Source organism: Cervus canadensis, chromosome 16 (genome assembly GCF_019320065.1).
Source record: "Cervus canadensis isolate Bull #8, Minnesota chromosome 16, ASM1932006v1, whole genome shotgun sequence".
Classification (NCBI taxonomy): Eukaryota; Metazoa; Chordata; class Mammalia; order Artiodactyla; family Cervidae; genus Cervus; species Cervus canadensis.
The window spans coordinates 29,921,397-29,942,754 of record NC_057401.1 but is presented as its reverse complement, the minus strand read 5'-3'; the positions used below and the strand labels follow the sequence as shown (position 1 = coordinate 29,942,754).

The window sequence follows — 21,358 nt, the reverse complement described above, 5'->3', positions numbered from 1 at the left end:
AATGGTTGGATGGCATCATCGACTCAATGGATGTGAGTTTGAGCAAACTCCAGGAGATAATGAAGGACAAGGAAGCCTGGATTTCTGCTGTCCATGAGGTGGCAACAAGTAGAACATGACTGAGTGACTGAACACCAATGCTGCAGTTAAGACCTGGTGCAGAGCCAAATAAATAAAGAATTTTTTTTTAAAGGACTGTGACTTGTGACAAGAAGGAGGACATTAGGCTACCTGGAGGGGACTGGGATAGAAAGACAGAGGAACATTCCTCCAAAATCTTCACCTCTATAATGGGAGGAGATTTATCAGGGAGTGGTTTAGCCTTGCTGGGAATTCCAAATACCCTGTCCCATTACCAAACCGTGTCAGATGACATCGTCTGAAGAGCCATTTGTTTAAATGTGGTTCCCATACAAAGCCAGCTGGCCCCAAACTGTCATTAGGTTTTCTAGGAAATGTGGACAATCTGGATAAGATCGCGGAGTAGATTGCAGGGAAGTGGAAGGTTTCAGTGCTGGGGGTAGCTCCCAGGACAGTGGTTTATAAAAAGGCGCCTGCTGCTCATGATCCCTAGAGAGAAGGCTCCATACAGACCTCCCGCTGGCTGGAGTTTATTTTTATAGCTAATGGCTCAGATTCCCTTGGGCCTTGCAAGCAGATAGGGCAGGCTGAAACCACCACGAGTCCCCTTTTAGCTGATGAGAAATTTCTCAAAAGAGATGACACACTTGGCTTCTGAATATTTTATGTCCCATCTGTTGCCTCAAACAAAAGCAAAAGCGGCCACAGTGCCTGGCCCTTTCTCTGATGCTGCCCTTCCTGACCCCTTCTTCCCTGTCTTCTTCTCTGTCACTCTGGTCTCATGTTCCTAGAGCCCTTCCTCCTTCTCTCTCGATTTATTTATTCATTGGCTCATTCATTCTTTTTTTAAAAAAGTATAATTAACTCTCCCGTGCCTTGCAGAGGTGAATAAGATACAGTTCTTGCTTGACAGGAACTCTCAGTAAGTAATGGAGATAAACAGGAAACAGTTGATAAGTGCTGTCACAGGGTGAGGGACAAAGGGTGTGCTCGACCGTACCTGACATCAGGAAAGGGTCAGTTGATCAGGAAAGGCTGTGTTATGTCTTGAGTTTTGCAGAGAAATGATACAAGGGGAAGGGGGATGGCAGGCAGAGAGAGATGTAAAGTGAATGGAGGTATGAGCCAGGGTGAGGAGTGTTTGGAGATTTAAAAGTAATCCAGTGAGGGGGACTTCCCTGGTAGTTCCATGGCTAAGATTCTGCACTCTCAATGCAGGGGCTCAGGTTCAATCCTTGGTCAGGGAACTAGATCCCACCCCCTGCAACTAAAGATCCTGCTTACTGGCAAAAATCAAAGATGGCGGGTGCCACAACTGAGACCCAACACAGCCAAATAAATGAATGAAAAGTGAAAGTGAAAGTGTTAGTTACTCAGTCATGTCTGACTGTTTGCGACCTCATGGACTGTAGCCCACCAGGCTCCTCTGTCCATGGAATTTCCCAGGCAAGGATACTGGAATGGGTTGCCATTCCCTTCTCCAGGGGCTCTTCCTGACCCAGGGATTGAACCCCCATCTCTTGTATCTTCTGCATTGGCAGGTGGATTCTCTTACCACTATGCCCCCTAGGGAGCCCCCAAAGTGATTAACTATTAATTATTTTAGTGAGGAAAGTGAACTGAAGTTGAGGCTTGCCAAGAGTCAGGGATGTCAGAACAAAATATTAGTCTAGTGGTCCAGAAGAATGACGATGTCCACCTCAACTAAGGAAGTGACAGTGAGGATGGAGAGAAGAGGATGCATTTGAAGACTATTTCAGAATATTGGAAAACCTGTGGTCGACTGCATAGGGGAGAAGGAGGGGGGGACAGGGAGGGGAAGAATTAAAAATGTCTCCCAGGTTTCCAGCCTCAATGACTTATACTGAATAGTGACTACTGGAGAAGAAGTGGATTTGAGAGTGCAGATTTAGAAGCCCTGACTTGGAGATACACAGAGGTCATGAAGTAGAGGAGCTAAATGACCATCTTGGAGCCCAAGAGAAAGTAAGAATGAATAATAAAGGTTTGGAGCCTAACAAATCCAGATAGAGTGAAAGTCTCGTATGTCCTGGTCACAGGCTCCTTGGTGTCAGACACTGTGTCTTACAGATCCTCAGTCTCCCCCCACGTGCAGTATAAGTAATAAACATTCAAACAATACTTGGTGAATGAAGTCAGTATAACAACGTCCTCTGAAAATCCAGCAGTAATGAGAAGAGATGTGGGAGGGAGCCATGTCTGGCAGTTCTCTCCGGTGGGTTCCTCACACTGTAATCTCCCAGGAGAGCAGAGCTGGAAAGACTCACACAGGCTCTAGTAAAGCTTAACCAATAAGGCCTACTGGTGTTTATTTTTTTATTGTATTTTAAAATATTTATTTTTATTTATTCGGTCGCATCGAGTCTTAGTTGCTGCACTCAGAATCTTTAGTTGCAGCACGTGGGATCTAGTTCTCCCACCAGGGCTTGAACCCAGGCCCCCTGCAGTGGCGGCACAGAATCTTAGCCACTGGACCACCAAGGAACCCCCCACTGGTTTTTAAAGGCAATCCCTCCTCTTGGGTACATTCATTAAAACAGCAATTTAAAATGATGCTTGCTGGGTGCAACTAGAGATTATTGTATTAACTGAAATAAGTCAGAAAAAAGAAAGACAAATAATGTATGATATCACTTTTCTGTGGAATCTAAAATATGATGCAAATGAACCTGTCTGTGAAGCAGAAACAGACTCACAGACGTAGAGAAAAGACTTGTGGTTACCAGAGGGGTAGGGTAGGGAAGGGATGGGCTGGGAGTGTTATTACACATCGCAAACAGGTGAATAAACAAGGTCCTACTGTATAGCACAGGGGACTACATTCAGTGTCCTAGGATAAACCAAAATGGAAAAGAATATTAAAAATAATGAAAACATGTGTACAAGTCATTCTGCTGTACAACAAAAATTAACATGATATTGTAAATCAACTGTGCTTCGATTAAAAAATAAATTAAAGGGACTTCTCTGGTGGTCCAGTGGTTAAGACTCTGCCTGCCAATGCAGGTGATGTGCCTTGGAGCAACTAAGTCCCAGCACCACAACTACTGAGCCCGTGCACTCTAGAACTCTCGAGCTGCAACATGAGAAGCCACTGCAATGAGAAGCTCACACACCAAATCGAAGACCAGCCCCCACTCCCTGCAACTAGAGAAAGCCTGAGTGCAGCAATGAAGATCCAGTGCAGCCAAAAAAATAAAATGAAAATAGATAAAATTATGTTTTCTTGCTTTAAGAATAGTTATTGGCTTTGGTGAATCCATCCTAAGAAAAAGTCCAGAATTACTATAACAAAAGAATGTTCTATATTTATAATGCAAAAGACTAAAAATAATTTATATGATCCAATGATACAGGCATGCTCAAGGACATTAAAGCATATATACTGGATGGAAGTCACACAACTATTAAAAACATCACGATTATGGGGAGTCTGTAGTAACATGGAGGATGCCTGGGACATGATAGTAAATGAAAAAGAGAAATTTTTAGTTTATACTTCAATGGGGATACTTATCCTGGGCTCTTGTGAGCATTAAATGAGATCATTTATTCAACAAATATTTGTTGATCACCTCCCATGTAACAAGCACTTTTCTAGGGACTGGAAATACAGCAGTGAACAAAATAGACAATGGTCTGTCCTGTGGAGCTCATGCTCCAGTGGAGAGAGACAGACAAACGTGAGCCAGGAAAATATTCATTATGGTATGTAGTGATAAGAGACAAGAAGGAAGATAGAGCAGAGGGAAGGAGGTGGAGCCTTGGGGACTGCAGTTTTAGACAAGATGCCCAGGGACAGCCTTCCTGAGGATCACTGATCCTCGGTCCAGTGATCACTGAACTGAAGAGAATGAGGAAACTGGCCATGGGGTCCATGGGGGAACGTGGTCAGGCAGAGGGGACAGTCCGCAGAAGAGCATCAAGGTGGGAGAGTGCCTGTAATACTCTAGAAATGGCCGAGGCAGGTCGTAGCAGAGAGCCGCAGGGACCAGGTTATGGATCGCTAATGTGCAATACGAACAGCATTGTCAGGACTGTGGCTTTCCCTACAAGGGAAACCAGAGCCCTTGAAGGGAGCAGAGAAATGATGCGACCTGGCTTATGCTTAATAGGATCACCCTGGCTGCTCTGTTGAAAATAGGCTGCAAGGGGTCAGAGGCAGAAAAGGAGAGCTCACCTGGGAGCCTATCAGAATAATCCAGGAAGAGAGAATGGTGGTTTGGGCCAGGAAGAGGGCAGTGAGAGGCTGAGAAGGGGCTGGCTTTTGGCTATATTTAGAAGTAGAGATAATAGGATTTGCTGACAGATTGAAAGTGGAGTGTAAAAGGGAAGAGTCAAGTACTCAAGGTTTTTGACTGCAAGAATAGTTTCCATTTACCAAAACTGGGAAGACTAGGAGGAACGGGTTTGGGGTGGAAGAGATCAGTATTGAATGTACACGTTGGACGTGCCTGTTATACAACACAGAGGCTGTTGGTGCCTCACTTGTGCCTCTTTGGGTCTTACCATCTCAGTGCATGCAAGCGGGACCTTTGTCTCTCATCTCTTTGCCTCTGGGCTTTCTCTAGCTGCTGGAGCTGCTTTTCCTGCATGCATGGGAGGCCAAAAATACAGGGGAATTAACATCTGTCAAGAGCATCCAACAACCAGTTACTGGCACTAGTTGATATACCCCCGCTCTCTCACTCTTCTCATAGTAAGACTCAACTGATAACTTGCAGCAGGATTTTTGGAGGATGGAGGGAACAACCACAACAACAAAAAACCCACAGAAAAATGAAGCAGTCAGGTCCATAAACCTCATGGATCAGTTTATTAAAGGGTAACTTACTCATAAAGTGGGATCAGGATTGGACAGACTGATCTGGAAGCATTTGTAGGATGTACTCTGCACTGCAGGGCCACTGGGACAATTTTAGAGCTAACCTAGGATATGGGGGTACGTATGCGCTTAAAACAGGAGGTGTATTCCTAAATCAAGATGATTGAAAAGGTAACGAGTCTTGTGGGTACTGGGAATATGCCAGCAAAAGTCTTTATCATTATTTGGGAACTAACAGAGCATAAAGGCCACCTGAACTTAACAATCCTTAAACAATATCTATGGGGTAAAAAATCTGCCTGCCAACGTCTGCCAATGCAGGAGACCTGGATTTGATCCCTGTGTTGGGAAGATCCCCTAGAGAAGGAAATGGCAACCCACTCTAGTATTCTTGCCTGGAAAATCCCATAGACACAGTAGTCTGGCAGGCTACAGTCCATGGGACACAAAGAGTCAGACACAACTTAGTGACTAAACAACAATGTTAACTACATAGCTCTTGACAACAGAAAAGTGATTTACTGCATGGTAAAGTCCTGGATAGGGTCAGTGGAAGGACAGGAGGAATTGTATGGGCCCAGGATGGTGTCAGTTATGCCAACAGTCATGCAGAATTAACTGATAACTTGCTTAGTAACACATCTTTAATTGGCTGCCTTTCCTTTCCTCTCTCACTTCCTCCTTCTTCTACCACTGTTTGCTGGGTACAGTTGTATCATTCCTCATCCACTGTTTGCAGTTGAATCACTACCTCATGACCTGCTCGGAACCCAAACTGAGACAACCCCATGGAGAGGTCTTATAGGCAGGTGTATTTATGCACCTGGGATCACCAAGGAGATGATTGTAGAGATGGCCAAGGACTAAGCCTTCAGGTGTCCAACATTTAGAGGCTGGGCAGATGAAAAGAACACAGCAAAGGAGCCTTAGAAGAAGTGGCGAGAGGTAAGAGGAAAACCACAAGTGTGTGTTTTCTCAGAAACTAAGTGACAAAAATGTTTCTAGAAGGACGGATGAAGCCTGAGAACTGGCCATTGTTCTTAGCAACTTGGAGGTCATCGGTGACTCTGAGAAGAGCATTTTTTAGTAGCATTATCTCTTATAACGAGATAAGATATAACGTTATAAGATATAACGAGGGTGGGACTTCCCTCGTGGTCCAGGGGTTAAGAATCTGCCATGTAATACAGTGACACGGGTTTGATCCCTGGTTGGGGGACTAAGATCCCACGTGCTGAGGGGCACCTGAGGCAGCACGCCACAACGAGAGAAGCACGTGCGCTGCAAAGAAGAGCCTGAGTGCCGCAACTCAGATTTATTTGGCAACTCAGCTAAATAAACAGATAAATTAAAAAAAATATATAGTGGGAGAACCGGAGACAGTGACATAGAACCAACTCTCTAAGGGAGCTTTTCTATACAGAGAATGAGAAAAAGAGGTCTAATGCTGAAGGGGAAAGTGAGGTCAAGAGAGGTTTTTCTGTGGCTTCTCAAAAACTTTTAAAGATGTTCAGTGTACATAAACACGAAAACGCAAGTTTTAAATCTGAAATATTCAGTTAAATGAATTTTCCAAACTAAAAAAGACCTATATAACCACCACCAAGTTCAAGAGAAAACATCCCCAGGACTTCAGAGGCTCCCCATCCCCGCTTCTATTTACTACATCCCCATGTATAACTGGGCTCTCCTGGGGGCTCAGTGGTAGAGAATCCACCTGCCAATGCAGGAGACCCGGGCTTGATCCCTGGGTCGGGAAGATCCCCTGGAGAAGGAAATGGCAACCCATTCCAGTATTCTTGCCTGGGAAATCCCATGGACAGAGGAACCTGGTGGACTATAGTCCATGGAGTCTCAAAAGAGTAGGACATGATGTGGCGACTGAACAAGTGTAACCACTATCCTGACTTTTAACATCACAGATTACCTGTAAAACTTTATGTAAATGACCTCATAGAGTGTGTCTTCTTTTGTCTTATTTCATGTGCTTAATAGTAAATTTGTGAAAACCAGGGACTTCCCTGGTGGTCCAGTGATTAGGAGCCAACTGCCAGGGTCCCTAGTTCAATCGCTGGTGCAAACTGCACAGCACAGCCAAAAAAAAAAAAATTGGGGGAAAACCATTTCTATTATTTTGTGTAGTTTAGATGCTTCATTCTTATGCTATACAGCAGCTCATTGTATGAATATATTATAATTTATGCAATCTACTATTGATGAACATGAGGATAGTTTCCAATTTGGGGCTACTATGAATAATGTTACTATGAATATTCTAGTACAGTCTTTTGCTAGCATGCATGTATTTTTGTTGGGAACATTTTTCATTTTTTAAGATGGGTAAATAGCATGAATGTATGCAGATGGAAAAGATTAAGTAGAAAGGTTAAAATTGATGATGCAGGAGAGAAGGAAGAAATTTTGGATGCCTATTCTTGAGTAGATGAGAGTAGATGGAATCTATTCAACACATAGAGGCATCTTAGCCAGGCCTTAGATAAGAGCAGGGACCGTTTATCCAGAGGAACAGAAAGGAAGACAGAGTTTATGAGCACAGATTCAGGTAGGTTGGAAGACTTGAGGAAATTCTCTTTTATTGCTTTCTTTACTCAATAAAATAGAAAGCAAAGTCACTCAGCTATGAGCAAGGAGAGAAACTATTAAAGAACTGATGGGAGAAAAGAAGCCATGAAAGTATCATCTAAATGTGTAGGAGTGTTATTGGACCAGACAAATAAAGTGTTTGCCAGGAGCATTACAGACGCACCCAAGGTAATAAATCATGAATTCAAAGTGAGACAAGCCATCATCGTCACTGCATGGGCACAGGCAGAGAGTAGGTGAGAGGCTGGGTGTAACCAGGTATGTTTTAGCTGAGTGAATAGGATGAGAGAGAGAGCAGAGATGCTGAGGGAGCACACAAATCCATGCCAACAACAATAAAGATGCTTCTCCAGCACATGCCCTCATCCTCTCAGTTCCTCAACCCAGAAACCTTGACCTCTTCTTCAACCCTAAACCTTAGCTGAACCCCCAGTCCTACTGACTCCGCCTTCTAAATGTCTCACCCTATCCTAGTTGATTAAGCTGTTGTAATCTGTCTCCCTCATCCGTGTTTATCCACACTGCAGCCAGAAGTGATCTTTTAGAAAATGCAAGCCTGGTCATGTAAGCGAGCTCTGCTTGAAACTTTCTAGTGGTTTCTTTTGGTTACCAGAGGGGAAGGGTGGGGGGCAGGGGGGATAGTTAGGGAGTCTGGGATTGACACTGCTGTATTTCAAATGGGTAAGTAACAAGGCCTTACTGTGTAGCACAGGGAACTCTGCTCAATATTATGTAACAACCTAAATGGGAAAAGAATTTGAAAAAGAATGGATACATGCATAACTGAAATCACTTTGCTGTTCAGCTGAAAGGAACACAACATTGTTGTTTATCAACTATGTGCTGCGCTGTGCTTAAAGACTCAGTTGTGTCTGAATCTTTGCGACCCGGTGGACTGTAGCCCGCCAGGCTCCTCTGCCCATGGGGATTCTCCAGGCAAGAATACTACAATAAATGCTGGAGAGGGTGTGGAGAAAAGGGAACCCTCTTACACTGTTGGTGGGAATGCAAACTACTACAGCCACTATGGAGAACAGTGTGGAGATTCCTTTAAAAACTGGAAATAGAACTGCCATATGACCCAGCAATCCCACTTCTGGGCATACACACTGAGGAAACCAGATCTGAAAGAGACACGTGCACCCCAATGTTCATCGCAGCACTGTTTATAATAGCCAGGACATGGAAGCAACCTAGATGCCCATCAGCAGATGAATGGATAAGGAAGCTGTGGTACATATACACCATGGAATATTACTCAGCCGTTAAAAAGAATTCATTTGAACCAGTCCTAATGAGATGGATGAAACTGGAGCCCATTATACAGAGTGAAGTAAGCCAGAAAGATAAAGAACATTACAGCATACTAACACATATATATGGAATTTAGAAAGATGGTAACGATAACCCTATATGCAAAACAGAAAAAGAGACACAGAAATACAGAGCAGACTTTTGAACTCTGTGGGAGAATGTGAGGGTGGGATATTTCAAAAGAACAGCATGTATACTATCTATGGTGAAACAGATCACCAGCCCAGGTGGGATGCATGAGACAAGTGCTCGGGCCTGGTGCACTGGGAAGACCCAGAGGAATCGGGTGGAGAGGGAGGTGGGAGGGGGGATCGGGATGGGGAATACATGTAAATCTATGGCTGATTCATATCAATGTATGACAAAGCCCACTGAAATGTTGTGAAGTAATTAGCCTCCAACTAATTAAAAAAAATAAATAAATACGATTAAAAAAAAAAAAAGAATACTGCAGTGGGTTGCCATGCCCTTCCCCAGGGGATCTTCCCAACCCAGGGATCGAACCCAGGTCTCCCCAGATTCTTTACCGTCTGATCAGCTACACTCCAATATAAAATAAAATAAAGAAAAAAGTAAAAGAGCTTTCCCATGGTTTCTCAATGTCCTTAATCTGAGGTCCAGAATATGACTCAGGGACTTTGGTCCTGACTGACTCTCCGGCTTCATCTTGGCTTATCTTTTCCTTCATTCCCCAAGTGCCAGCTCCACTCTCTGCTTTCAGTTCCTCGGAGGCAGTGGTCTCCAAAGTAGGGTTCATGTACCCCAGGAGGTGCCTAAGTGGGGGTGCCCACTGGGATGAGGGAGGAAAATATTAAAGCCTTTTTAATATTTATTTGTAATTGCATGGTTTTTTAATATCTATGATTACATATATTAACAGTGTGTATATTTATAGTTACAGTTCAGTCACTCAGTCATGTCCAATTCTTTGTGACTCCATGGACTGCAGCACGCCAGGCCTCCCTGTCCATCACCAACTCCTGGAGCTTACTCAAACTCATGTCCATTGAGTCGGTGATGCCATCCAACCATCTCATCCTCTGTCATCCCCTTCTCCTCTGACATGTGGCCCACTGGAAAAGGGAATGGCAAACTACTTCAGTATTCTTGCCTTGAGAACACCATGAACAGTATGAAAAGGCAAAAAGATATAAATAGTGCATGCATCTAATTTGTAAATATACATATATTAGAGCAGTGCTTAAAAATGTTTTATTAGTAAGGGAAGCTAATCAAAAAGGTGTATAGACCAGTCCCCTAAGGTGTCAGGGGCTTTCCTGCCTCAAGGTCTTTTCTCCTATACATCCCTATACACCCCTATATATATACTCACCTCCATATGTATAATATATATCTTCTTATTGCTTCTCCCCTACTTTCCTCTAGTTAACACTTAGACTCCAGGGAAAGTGTTAAAAAATCTTCCCTGACTCCATGACTCGGGGTACCTCCCCTTGTTTTTCACTCGACTGCATCCTGCTCTCTCACCCTCCAAGCCTGCTGTGCTGGACATCTCCCATCTGCTTCCCCAGGTCCATTTTCCACGCCTCATTTTCCTCTCTATCCCAGCCTGTAGTCCTCTAGGTTCTAGCTGGCTTTGGTTTGTAGGGAGATCTTGCAGGGGATCAAAGGAAGGAGAGCGAGAATCTGAGCTCTGTCCCCCCAGCCTGACTGTGAGGTTGATTTGGGTCAGCCGTACTCTGGAAGAGTGGTCTCAGCTCCTCTCAAGCAGCTGTCTCTACACAGCACTCTCTAGGTTCTAGTATCTTTTCCTTCCCCTTATCTCTTTGGTCCTAAAGACAGATTTTTGGTTGATCCACTCTAAGTTTGAAAACTTTGAAGTAGTTGTTGACATTTAATGATTAGAATGATTGCATTACAATTCCGATGTCTCTTGAAAAACATTCGATTTGGCAACACTGAGTCTACATTCCCAATAGTAACAATTGTCTGAAGTTGAGTAGCAGCTGCCCCTTTGCTCTGAGGCATGTATTCCTCAGGACGCCAGAGTCCCCACCACTCCCTGTTGCCTTACAGTAAGCCTGCCACCTTATTTACACCCTAGCCTCTAGAGACATTTGAGTTTGCAAGTCCTGGTTTAAAGAATGTGCCAGTCCTTTCACTAAATTTAGAGAAAGGGGAGCTCTGCCTTTCAAATTTCTCTGCTTCTTTCTTTCCTCTCTGCCACTACCAAGAGTCCGCTCTCTGCCATTGCTATCATCACCTCCAAAAACACTGCCCTGCTCTTAGGCATCCTCTGCTCCTATCCATTCCCCACACTGCAGCCTGAGTACCCATTCTAAAATGGAAATCAGGGGCTTCCCTGATGGTCTAGTGATTAAGACTCCACCTTGCAATTCAGGGGACATGGGTTTGATTCCTGGTCGGGGAACTAAGATCCCACATGCCTCAGAGCAGCTAAGCCCTCACACAACTAGAGAGCCTGCACATTCTAGAGCTTGTGCTCCACAACAAGGAAAACCTTCAAGCTGCAACTAGAGAAATCCTGCTCACTGTAAGGAAGACCCAGTGCAGCCAAAAATTTTTTTTAAAAAAGAATAAAATGGAAATCAGATTATGACAATCCCTTAAAACCTTAAAATGTCTTCCCACATTTTAAGAATAAATGTTAAGAATAAAAATGTTTTATTCTTCTCTAAAAATAAAGGCAGTTTTTTAAAAATTTGAAGTACAATTAACTTACAATATTATAATGGGCTTCCCTGATAAAAAGAAATTATATACAACATAGTGATCCAATATTTTTATACAATATAAAATGATCACCATAAGTCATCTGTCACCATATAGAGTTATTATAATATTATTGACTATATTCCCTAAAATATATATTACATCCCTGTGACCTTTATTTTATAACTGGAAGTTTGTACCTCTTAACCTGTCCTTGTCAATTGAAAATGAAAAGCACAGTCTAAAAGTTGAAAATTATCTTTTATTCAGCAGACAAAACTGAGGACTTAAGAGGGGGACACAGTCTCTCAGATATCTCTGAGAGATTGCTCTGAAGTGGTAAAGGAGTCGTCAGAATATATAGGAGTTCTTGCAAGAAAGACCAGATAATCAGAAGTTCAAAAGATTACTCTTAAAGAGAACCAGATATCCCAAGTTAAGGAATTCAGCGCTTTTCTATGTCTGGGAAGATGCAAGAGTCTGGACTCATTGAAATCATTCCTTGGATATGCACCTCAGCTAATGGAGCCAATATCCTGTGCTTTCTCATCCTGAGTCTCCTTGGGTGCAGGGGGCTGGGGTTGCAGATGGGGGTGATTGCAGGGCTGACTGCTTGATGGCTGGCATCCCATTTCCATCCTCAGTTCCCTCAGGGCTCACCTTCAGCGGCTGTAATGTGAAGGCTTGATGGCTGCAACATTCTTTGCTTACTGATAGGTCAGGCAACATTTTTTTTCACGTATAACCTATTTTTTCATTGCCTTCCTTCAAAGCTACGTTTCTTTCTTTTTTAAAAAAAAATATTTCTTTATTTGGCTGCATCAGGTTTTAGTTGCAGCATGTGGGACCTTTTGTTGAAGTGCACAGGCTTCTCTCTAGTAGTAGTAACAGGGCGTGGGGCGGGCTGGCTTAGTTGCCCTGAGGCACGTGGGGGTCTTAATTCCCCGACCAGGACTCGAATTTCCCCTGCATTGGAAGGCAGATTCTTAACCACTGGACCACCAGGGAAGACCCAAGGTTACATTTCTTGAAAAAACTTCTAAGGCTCTGAGTAATGTGACACCTGCCTACTGCTCCGGCTGGTTAGTGACTCCTTCCCCTCCACCCCACCCCTCCAATTCTCAATGTCCAACACAGTGGGATCCTCAGACACAAACAGGACATCTTGCCCAGACCTGGCACACCCTCTCCTTCCCGTGGTCAGGTATTGGGCCTCCTTCCTCACCTCCTGGTCACAGGGCGTGTCACTTCTGAGTGGGGAGCTCTCTGTTCTCCCGTCTGCACCCCTTCCTAACACGTGCCACAGTGCACTAAGGTTTTTCTCAAAGTCCCTCTGTCTCACATGTCTGTCTTCCTCACCATCTGGAGCACAGTAGGTACTGCCTGAACATTTGTTGAAGGGGTGGCCTTAGAGACCCAGTTCTTCATGGAACTGCGATTTCTACTACTGAATGGCAATCCAGAACACCAGGGCTTTTTAAATGTTTCCTGTGATTGTACATTAACGTTAGAGGAGGCATGGCTAGAATCTGATTGAACACAAGTGGAGGCAGCAGGTTGGGACTAGAGTGAGCAGGCATAGGGTGTGGGATGTCAGGAAGGGCTTCCCCCCCACAGCTCCTCTCTTGCCTCACTCTGACCCCGGCCCCTGGAGGGCAGCCTCTGCTCACAACCACTCAGGTATACGATTGAAAAACCAAAACCACAATGGTGTTTAAGGGCGGGTGGAGACAGCCGCCTGACCTGCACGCAGCGCAAGGAGCCAGCGTGCCGCTCCCGGGCGGGAGGGGGCGGCAGAGAAGGACCCGCCCCTGAACTGAAGCCGGCCGGGCGCTGGGAGGACCGGGCGGAGAGGCGGCCTCTCCTAGGGTCAAGCTGCCAGACTCAAGGACGGAATTCATTATTCCAGCCCTTAAAAAGAACAGCTCGCGCCCTACATCCAGGTGGTCCTCCCGATCCAGGGATCAAACCCAGGTCTCCTGCATTGTGGGGATGGCTTTACAATTCCAAGTGTACTAAAAAGCCATGGAATTGCACACCATGGGTGGATTGTGTGCTGTGCGAATTATTAAAAAATTAATAAAATAACAGCTCGCCCAACGGGCTACGCAAAACCAGTTTCTGTTTCAAGTGAACAGCTGCCCGGATTCTTAATCCCAAAGACTGAAGAATAGGAAAGCCACGACGAGGCGGGGGTGGGGCCCTACCTCCCCAACCATCCCTCCCAATCCTCCCCCCCCCCCATCCATCTCTCCCTACCCCGGGGGGGCTGGCCGTGGCGGTCCGTCCCTCTGCCTGGAGGATGGTCTGCGGAGGGAGGGCGCGGGAGCCCACAGGGTTCCGCTCGGTAGAGCCTCCCGGATGATATTGCAATACTGCGTACACCCTAAGCCAGCGTGTGCATCCCAGTACATCAGGCACCGGGAAACCCTGCCGCTGTCTTCCGGGCAGGAAGACCTACTTTAACAAAACCGCTGACACTCTTACTTTAAACTAGCGGCTTCCATTTTCACGCCTGTAAGATAGAAGCTCAGCTGGTAGCTCAGCTGGTAAAGAATCCTCCTGCAAAGCAGGAGACCCCGGTTTGATTCCTGGGCTGGGACGATCCCCTGCCGAAGGGATAAGCTACCCACTCCAGTGTCCTTGGGCTTCCCTAGTGGCTCAGAGGCCACCTGCAATGCAGGAGACCTGGGTTAGATCTCTGGGTTGGGAAGATCCCCTGGAGAAGGAAATAGCAACCCACCCCAGTATTCTTGCCTGGAGAATTCCATGGACAGAGAAGCCTGGTGGGCTACAGTCCATGGGGGTCACAAAGAGTCAGACATGACCGAGCGACTGAGGACAACCACTGTGCCAGAGTTCTTCAAAGAAATTGTTTTTCAAGTAGGTCACATAGGTGCCTTGCCCGTCCTGTGTTCTCCGAAGTTTTCTTGCCTAGAAAGTTCTTATCAAAGTCTGGTTCAGTTTGAGCAAAAAAAAATGAAGTGTCAGTTTTTAGTAGAGATTCATTCATTTTCAAACATTAACCATTTTTAATACATAATTTATTGATGTTAATTATATAATTAATTGTAGGAAAATTAAAAAAGGAAAACCATCCGTGATCCGCCTATTAATAATATAACTATTCTAAGGACTTTGGTGTGTTATCATCTTGCCAGATTTTTTTTTTCCTATGCAAATGCATATTTGTATTTTTCCTCACGTTCTTTGTTTTTCATGTTTATTTATTTGTTGGTTGCGCTGAGTCCTTGTTGCTTCACGCGGGCTTTCTATAGCTGCACCGCACGGGCGTTTCATTGCAGTGGCTTCTCTTGTTTCAGAGCACAGGCTCTGGAGTGCGGGGTTCAGTAGTTTGGCTCATGGGTCTAGTTGTCCCGCCGCATGTGGGATCTTCCAGGACCAGGGATCCTGCCCATGTACCCTGCACTGGGAGGCGGATTCTCAACCACTGAACCACCGAACCACCAGGGAAGTCCCCTCACATGTTCTATGTTGAATGTCTTTTCATGTCCATCAATAAAGATCAACATCATTATTTTAATCACTGTGCTTACCATTTTGATAGCTCTGTACCATTGCGGAAATAGGTGAACCACACTTTAACTATATCTCTTGCTAGACACCTAAGCTGTTCTCTGTATCACCGACGTCTTCTTACACAAGCAATCTTGTATATGCATCAGATTATTTAAGATTAACTGCCAAAATGGAAGAAGTCTGGGTCAAGTGTTCGACCATTTTTAAGGCTCTCAAGATGTAAAACCAAACTACAATCCAGAACCATTTTACCAATTAGTCCTCCCACCAGCGGTACCCTGCAGTGCCGATCTCCTCATGGCTCTCTAACACTTCACCCACACTGAGCACTGATGTTTCCCATGCTGGTACATGGTGTGCCGGGCACTGACAAAGTCAAATCAGAACACGGCCCAGGCAGGGAAGGGGGTAGGAGGAAGAAACGAGTAAGGAGTCATCGTTTACAGGGCAGGGTGCTGAGATTATTGTACAGAGAATACACAGAAATTGGATGTCATCTTCCAGGGACAGGTGTCATAGAAGGCTTCCTGGAAGAGGTGATTTCTGAGGCTGGCCATGAAGAATTATCTGTCATTAACCGAGTAAAGATAGGGAAGGAGTGATGAGCTGGATAGAGAAATAGTCCTGGTAGATGCAGGTAGAGAAGAGATCCCAGGTGTGAATATACAAGACCTTTTCAGTGAACTGCAAAACATTCTGTAACAGACTGAAGGGTACATGGGGAGGTGGGGACCGTGGACAGGAGTGATGGACAATGAGGCTGAAGGGGTGGCTTGGGCCTGATCAAGAGAGTCTCTGTTGGCTATGTAGAAGTGCTTTATCCAGAAAACTGGATAAACCTCACCAAACTGAAACCTCCTTGGGAGGCAGAAGTTGGCATTAAAACCTGTACATGGTAGAGTCACACCGATCCCAGGGACCAGCACCGATGTTGAACTCGAAAATTGCTAGGAGCTCTCTGAGCTAGAAACAGCCACTTAACCTCTGTGTCTATTAAAATAAAAATAAAAGGACTAGGTTCCTTCCAGTTCTAGGCAGCTATGAACTCAGGCACATCCTTTGACTTTTTTTCTTTTTTTCCAGAAAAGGTGGCCATTAAGATCCTGGATAAGACCAAGTTAGACCAGAAAACCCAAAGGCTACTATCCCGCGAAATCTCCAGCATGGAAAAACTGCACCATCCCAACATCATCCGCCTTTATGAGGTCGTGGAGACTCTATCCAAGCTCCACCTGGTGATGGAGTATGCAGGGGGAGGGGAGCTCTTTGGGAAGATCAGCACAGAAGGGAAGTTCTCAGAACCAGAAAGCAAGCTCATCTTCTCCCAGATTGTGTCTGCTGTGAAGCATATGGTGAGCGGGGTGAGGAGGGAAGATCTAGCTCCAATTCCCCCCACGATGGAAGCATGGGGCTTTAGTTTACCTTTGTGTAAGCCAGCAGTCCCCAGACTTTTTGGCACCAGGGACCAGTTTTGTGGAAGACAAGTTTTCCATGGGCCAGGGAGTAGGGGGTGGTTTCAGGATGATTCTCATAAGGAGCTTGCAACCTAGATCCCTCCCATGCAGCGATCACAGTAGGGTTCGAACTCTTTTGAGTATCTAATGCCCTTGGCAGAGCTCAGGCAGTAACGCGAGTGATGGGGAGCAGCTGTAAACACAGGTGACGCTTCACTTGCTTACCTGCCACTCACTTCCTGCTGTGCAGACTGGTTCCTAACAGGCCACGGGCCAATACTGGGGGTCGGGGGCCCCTGATCTAAGCATCCTTGAGGGCTTCAGTCCTTTATAAGGGCAGATAGCTGTCCCTTCTGTGAGAGTCCGATGTCTGGCTGGGATTGTGCTCCTGACCTCCTAAGTGATGCCCAGGAGCCTCAGTTACAGGGCAGCCTCCTGGCTTCTGCGGAAGTTGGCAGGAGTCACTCTGAGCAGCTGCATGACCGTCATCCATTCCCTGGCCACACCCACTCCTCCATCCCCATCTCCTGGTACTCAGAGAGCTGGCTTCTGGCTGCTTCTTGGCCTTGCCTTCCTTCTGCATCTAGGAGGCCCTCTCCCCTCTTCTCACACCTCACATTCCCGATCTCATCCACGCTGACCGAGCTCAGCTTGTCTCTCTCTCTGAAGCTTTCTTCAGTCTGGGCTCAGCCCGCACTGATCTTCATGCCTTTGATGAACTCTTCTAGCTCTTCACACTAACACTTCGTGCTCAGCACACGAACACTTGCTTGTGTCTTTCTGATTTTAGTTCTCTGATTATTTCTTTAGATAAAGCTGGAACTCCTTAAGCACACTCCCCAGGCCCTCCATGAACTGATTCTCCTGTGTCCTCTCTATCAACAGCCATATTACTGGGCACACAGGAGGACTCGGACTTGCAGTCCTGACCACCACTTGTACCACTCTGTTAGTGCAGAAGTTTTGGCCGCCCTGTTTGCCCAGCTCTCAGTGTAACTGGCAGGAAGAGACACTTGTCTGGGATCTGTGTTAGCTGAGAAGCTGTATCTAGTTTGCTCCTCTGCTTGGATGTCGTGAGATAAGAACTGGGATCAGTGAGCTCCTGGCCAAATTATTAGCAGGTTATTAGTGACCTAGGGACCCTGAGATCACATTAGGGAGGGAGAGGGGGAAGAAAAAGAAGTGAGCAAGGGAGAACCTAAGCTTGATAGTGGTGCCTGTTTCAGACCTGTGGTCCCACCGATTGTCACCTAAGTGACTCTGTGCTGGGGTGGACTTTCCCCAGGCCGAGAACTAAGCCAGACCTATACCACGCATAATGCTGAAGCTGAAGCTCCAGTACTTTGGCCACCTGATGCGAACAGCCAACTCATTGGAAAAAACCCTCATGCTGGGAAAGTTTGAGGGCAGGAAAACGGGATGACAGAGGACGAAATGGTTGGATGGCACCACCGACTCAATGGACATGAGTTTGAACATACTCTGGGAGATAGTGAAGGACAGGGAAGTCTGGAGTGCTGCAGTCCATGGAGTCAGATATAACCGAGCAACTGAACAACAAATATGAAGCAGTGGAGCAGATGGTCGGAGTCTTCCACATCCTACTACTCGGAAAAGAGATTGGGCAGGAGAACAGAGAGGATCTAGCAGTCGAGAATGCAGGCTGAGTCCTCTGAGGCTCCATACCATGACTTTCTCCAGCTCTTGGGTCTCCAAGAGAGAGGAAGACAGGCGTAGATCTGGATTTTGTTGGGTTTGCCTGCTGTATGCCGGGACCATGCTGGACACTGCAGATACAACATCACTTACAGTTCAGCATCACTTACAGGTCTCACAAGCATCACTTACAGATCTCACAAGCATCACAGTTCTCACAGAGCTTTGTGTGTGTGTTAGTCCCTCAGTCGTGTCCGACTCTTTGCCACCCCATGGGGTGTAACCCACCAGGCTCTTTAGTCCACGGGATTTTCCAGACAAGAATACTGGAGTGGGTTGCCATTTCCTTCTCCAGGGGATCTTCCCGACCCAGGGATTGAACCCGGGTCTCCTGCATTGCTGGGAGACTACCATCTGAGCTACCAGGGAAGTCTGTATGAGAGCCTTAGGAGGTGGTACTCAGTGTTCTGTTTTACAAAGAAGGAAGCTGACACTCACATACACAGCCGGTATAGTTGAACCTAGAACTAATCAAAATGTCAGGCTCCAAAGCCTGGATTCTTACCCCAGAAGGTCCATCCGGAAAAGTAGCATAAAACCATTTCCCAGGCGCCCTTGGCATTAAACTGGTCAAGAGTCTTCAATGTTGTCTGGATCCAGAATGCAAGGGTCGGATGGGATCTGCTGCCAGAAACTTGCCCACTATAACTTGCTCCCTTCTCCTGAATTGTATAAAGTTAGAGGAGCCCATCCAAAGGAGCAGGGGTAGGGGGTCAGAGGAGGGCTCTTTTTCTTCTTGAGGTTGGCCCTAGTCAAGAGATTGCTCAGCCAGGAAAACCCTTATATGGTCTCAGAGGTGAAGGATTACTGTTTCATCGTGTTTCACAAGATCTAGATCTTTCTCTCTCTCTCTCTTTAGTTGCTAAGTCGTGTCCGACTCTTGTGACCCCGTGGACTGCAGTCTGCCAAACTCCTTTGTCCATGGGATTCTCAAGGCAGGAATACTGGAGTGGGTTGCCATTCCCTTCTCTAGGAGATCTTCCCAACCCAGGAATTGAACCCAGGTCTTCTGCATTGCAGGCAGATACTTTACCAACTGAGCTATGAGGGAAGCCGATCTAAGTCTTACTTTTGGACTTATTCCTGAGTCCATGTGTGTGGGACAGACTTGTCTTGACTCCATAGAACAGAACCTTTGGTCTGCTTGGAGGGTTCGGGTTTTACATTTGGCTAAAGATTATGCCAGGGCAGCTCGCAAGGTCTGAGGTCTGACATGACTTAAGTTGATCTCCATTGAATTTCTATTGTTACTCCAACATCACCTCACTGTTTCAGAGCAATTACTGTATCTTTAATATTGGTTTTTACTTTGAGAATGATAACTTTCCCTTCTTTGTCTTCTTCCACAGCATGAAAACCAAATTATTCACAGAGATCTGAAAGCAGAAAATGTGTTCTATACCAATAATACTTGTGTGAAGGTGGGCGACTTTGGATTCAGCACAGTCAGTAAAAAAGGTGAAATGCTGAACACTTTCTGTGGGTCTCCACCCTACGCGGCGCCTGAACTTTTTCGAGATGAGCACTACGTCGGCGTTTATGTGGACATCTGGGCCTTGGGGGTGCTTCTCTACTTCATGGTGACTGGCACCATGCCATTTCGGGCAGAGACGGTGGCCAAACTGAAGAAGAGCATCCTGGAAGGCACCTACAGCGTGCCTCCACATGTGTCAGAGCCCTGCCTCCGCCTCATCCGGGGAGTCCTCCAGCCAGTACCCACGGAGAGGTACGGAATCGACTCCATCATGAACAATGAGTGGATGCAAGGGGTGCCATACCCTACCCCTTTGGAGCCTTTCCAGCTGGATCCCAAACATTTGTCAGAGACCAGCAGCCTCAAAGAAGAAGAAAATGAGGTCAAAAGCACTTTAGAACACTTGGGCATTACCGAAGAGCACATTCGCAATAACCAAGGGAGAGATGCCCGAAGCTCCATCACAGGGGTCTATCGAATTATTCTGCATAGAGTCCAAAAGAAAAAGGCTTTGGAAAGTGTTCCAATAATGATACTACCAGACCCTAAAGACAAGGACCTAAAGAAAGGATCCCGTGTTTATAGAGGCATAAGACACACATCCAAATTTTGTTCAATTTTATAAATTGCATTAGACTGCTGGTAATTAACTAAGATCGTTGTTGCTGCTTTTAAATTTTTTTCACCAACTTGAGTGGAGACTTTTTGTAATTTTTAAATAAATTTAAATTGAAGATATGCATTTCCCCCTGCCCCTCCCAAATGTTTGTTAGCTCAGATTCTAGCTTGGTTTGCAATCTTGTCTTGTTCTCAAACTCTAGCCTTCATTCAGTTAATTGAAGAATATATACACAGTGCCAACCACGTGCTATGCATGCTTTAAGGTGCTGCAAAATAGGATGGCCAAGCAGTCCAGGGTGCTGTGTTCAGGTTGCAGTCTCCCCTGGAGGTGTGGGTTTGAATCCCACTGCTGAATGAATTTCCAGCTAGCTCAATGGTAAAGAATCTGTCTGTCAATGCAGGAGACACAAGAGACATGGGCTCAACCCCTGGGTTGGGAAGATCCCCTGGAGGAGGAAATGGGCAACCCATTCCAGTATTCTTGCCTGGAGGATCCCCATGGACAGAGGAGCCTGGCGGGCTGCAGTCCATGGGATTGCAAAGAGTCAGACAGGACTGAGCACACACATTGTGTTACATTACCATATACCAGGTATTGTTTAAGATCCTGCAAAATAAAAAATAGGCCAAGTCCTTCCTCTCCTGTGTGGAATAGTCTCGTGCTGAACAAAGGTACTAACAACAGCATTTTTTAACATTTTCTAAAATATCAGATAGTAATAGATGCTACACAGATAATTCAAATACAGTAATCTGATGTCAGAGAGCTGCCACTTTGTATTAGATGTTGGGGAAGGCCGGTTTGAGTAGCCAATGATCTGAGATCTGAATGAGAGCAGGAGTGACTCTTGGAAAGCCAGCCGTGAGCTTTCCAAGCAGCAAAGCATTTGAGACGGGGTTCCTTCCGAACAGAGCCTGGGACAGAGGCTCCATGTAGAATGATTGATTTGGGAAGTGATCCTAGAGAGCAGGAGGGAGGGTAGAGGCGAGAAGCAGGGAGGATCACTACAGTGT

The 21,358-nt window shown here is 45.7% G+C and overlaps 1 protein-coding gene across 3 annotated transcripts in view; it reads left to right on the top strand.

The window, feature by feature from the left end:
- NIM1K (NIM1 serine/threonine protein kinase) overlaps positions 1-20,465 on the top strand; it is a 74,062-nt gene extending 53,597 nt beyond the window's left edge. For all 3 annotated transcript variants that reach the window (XM_043488914.1, XM_043488916.1, XM_043488915.1), the window contains 2 exons: positions 16,163-16,431; positions 19,599-20,465. In XM_043488914.1, the coding sequence (XP_043344849.1) occupies positions 16,163-16,431; positions 19,599-20,348 (1,019 nt within the window). In that variant the 3' untranslated portion in view covers positions 20,349-20,465. The remainder of the gene's footprint in view (positions 1-16,162; positions 16,432-19,598) is intronic.
- Positions 20,466-21,358: the final 893 nt, after the last annotated feature.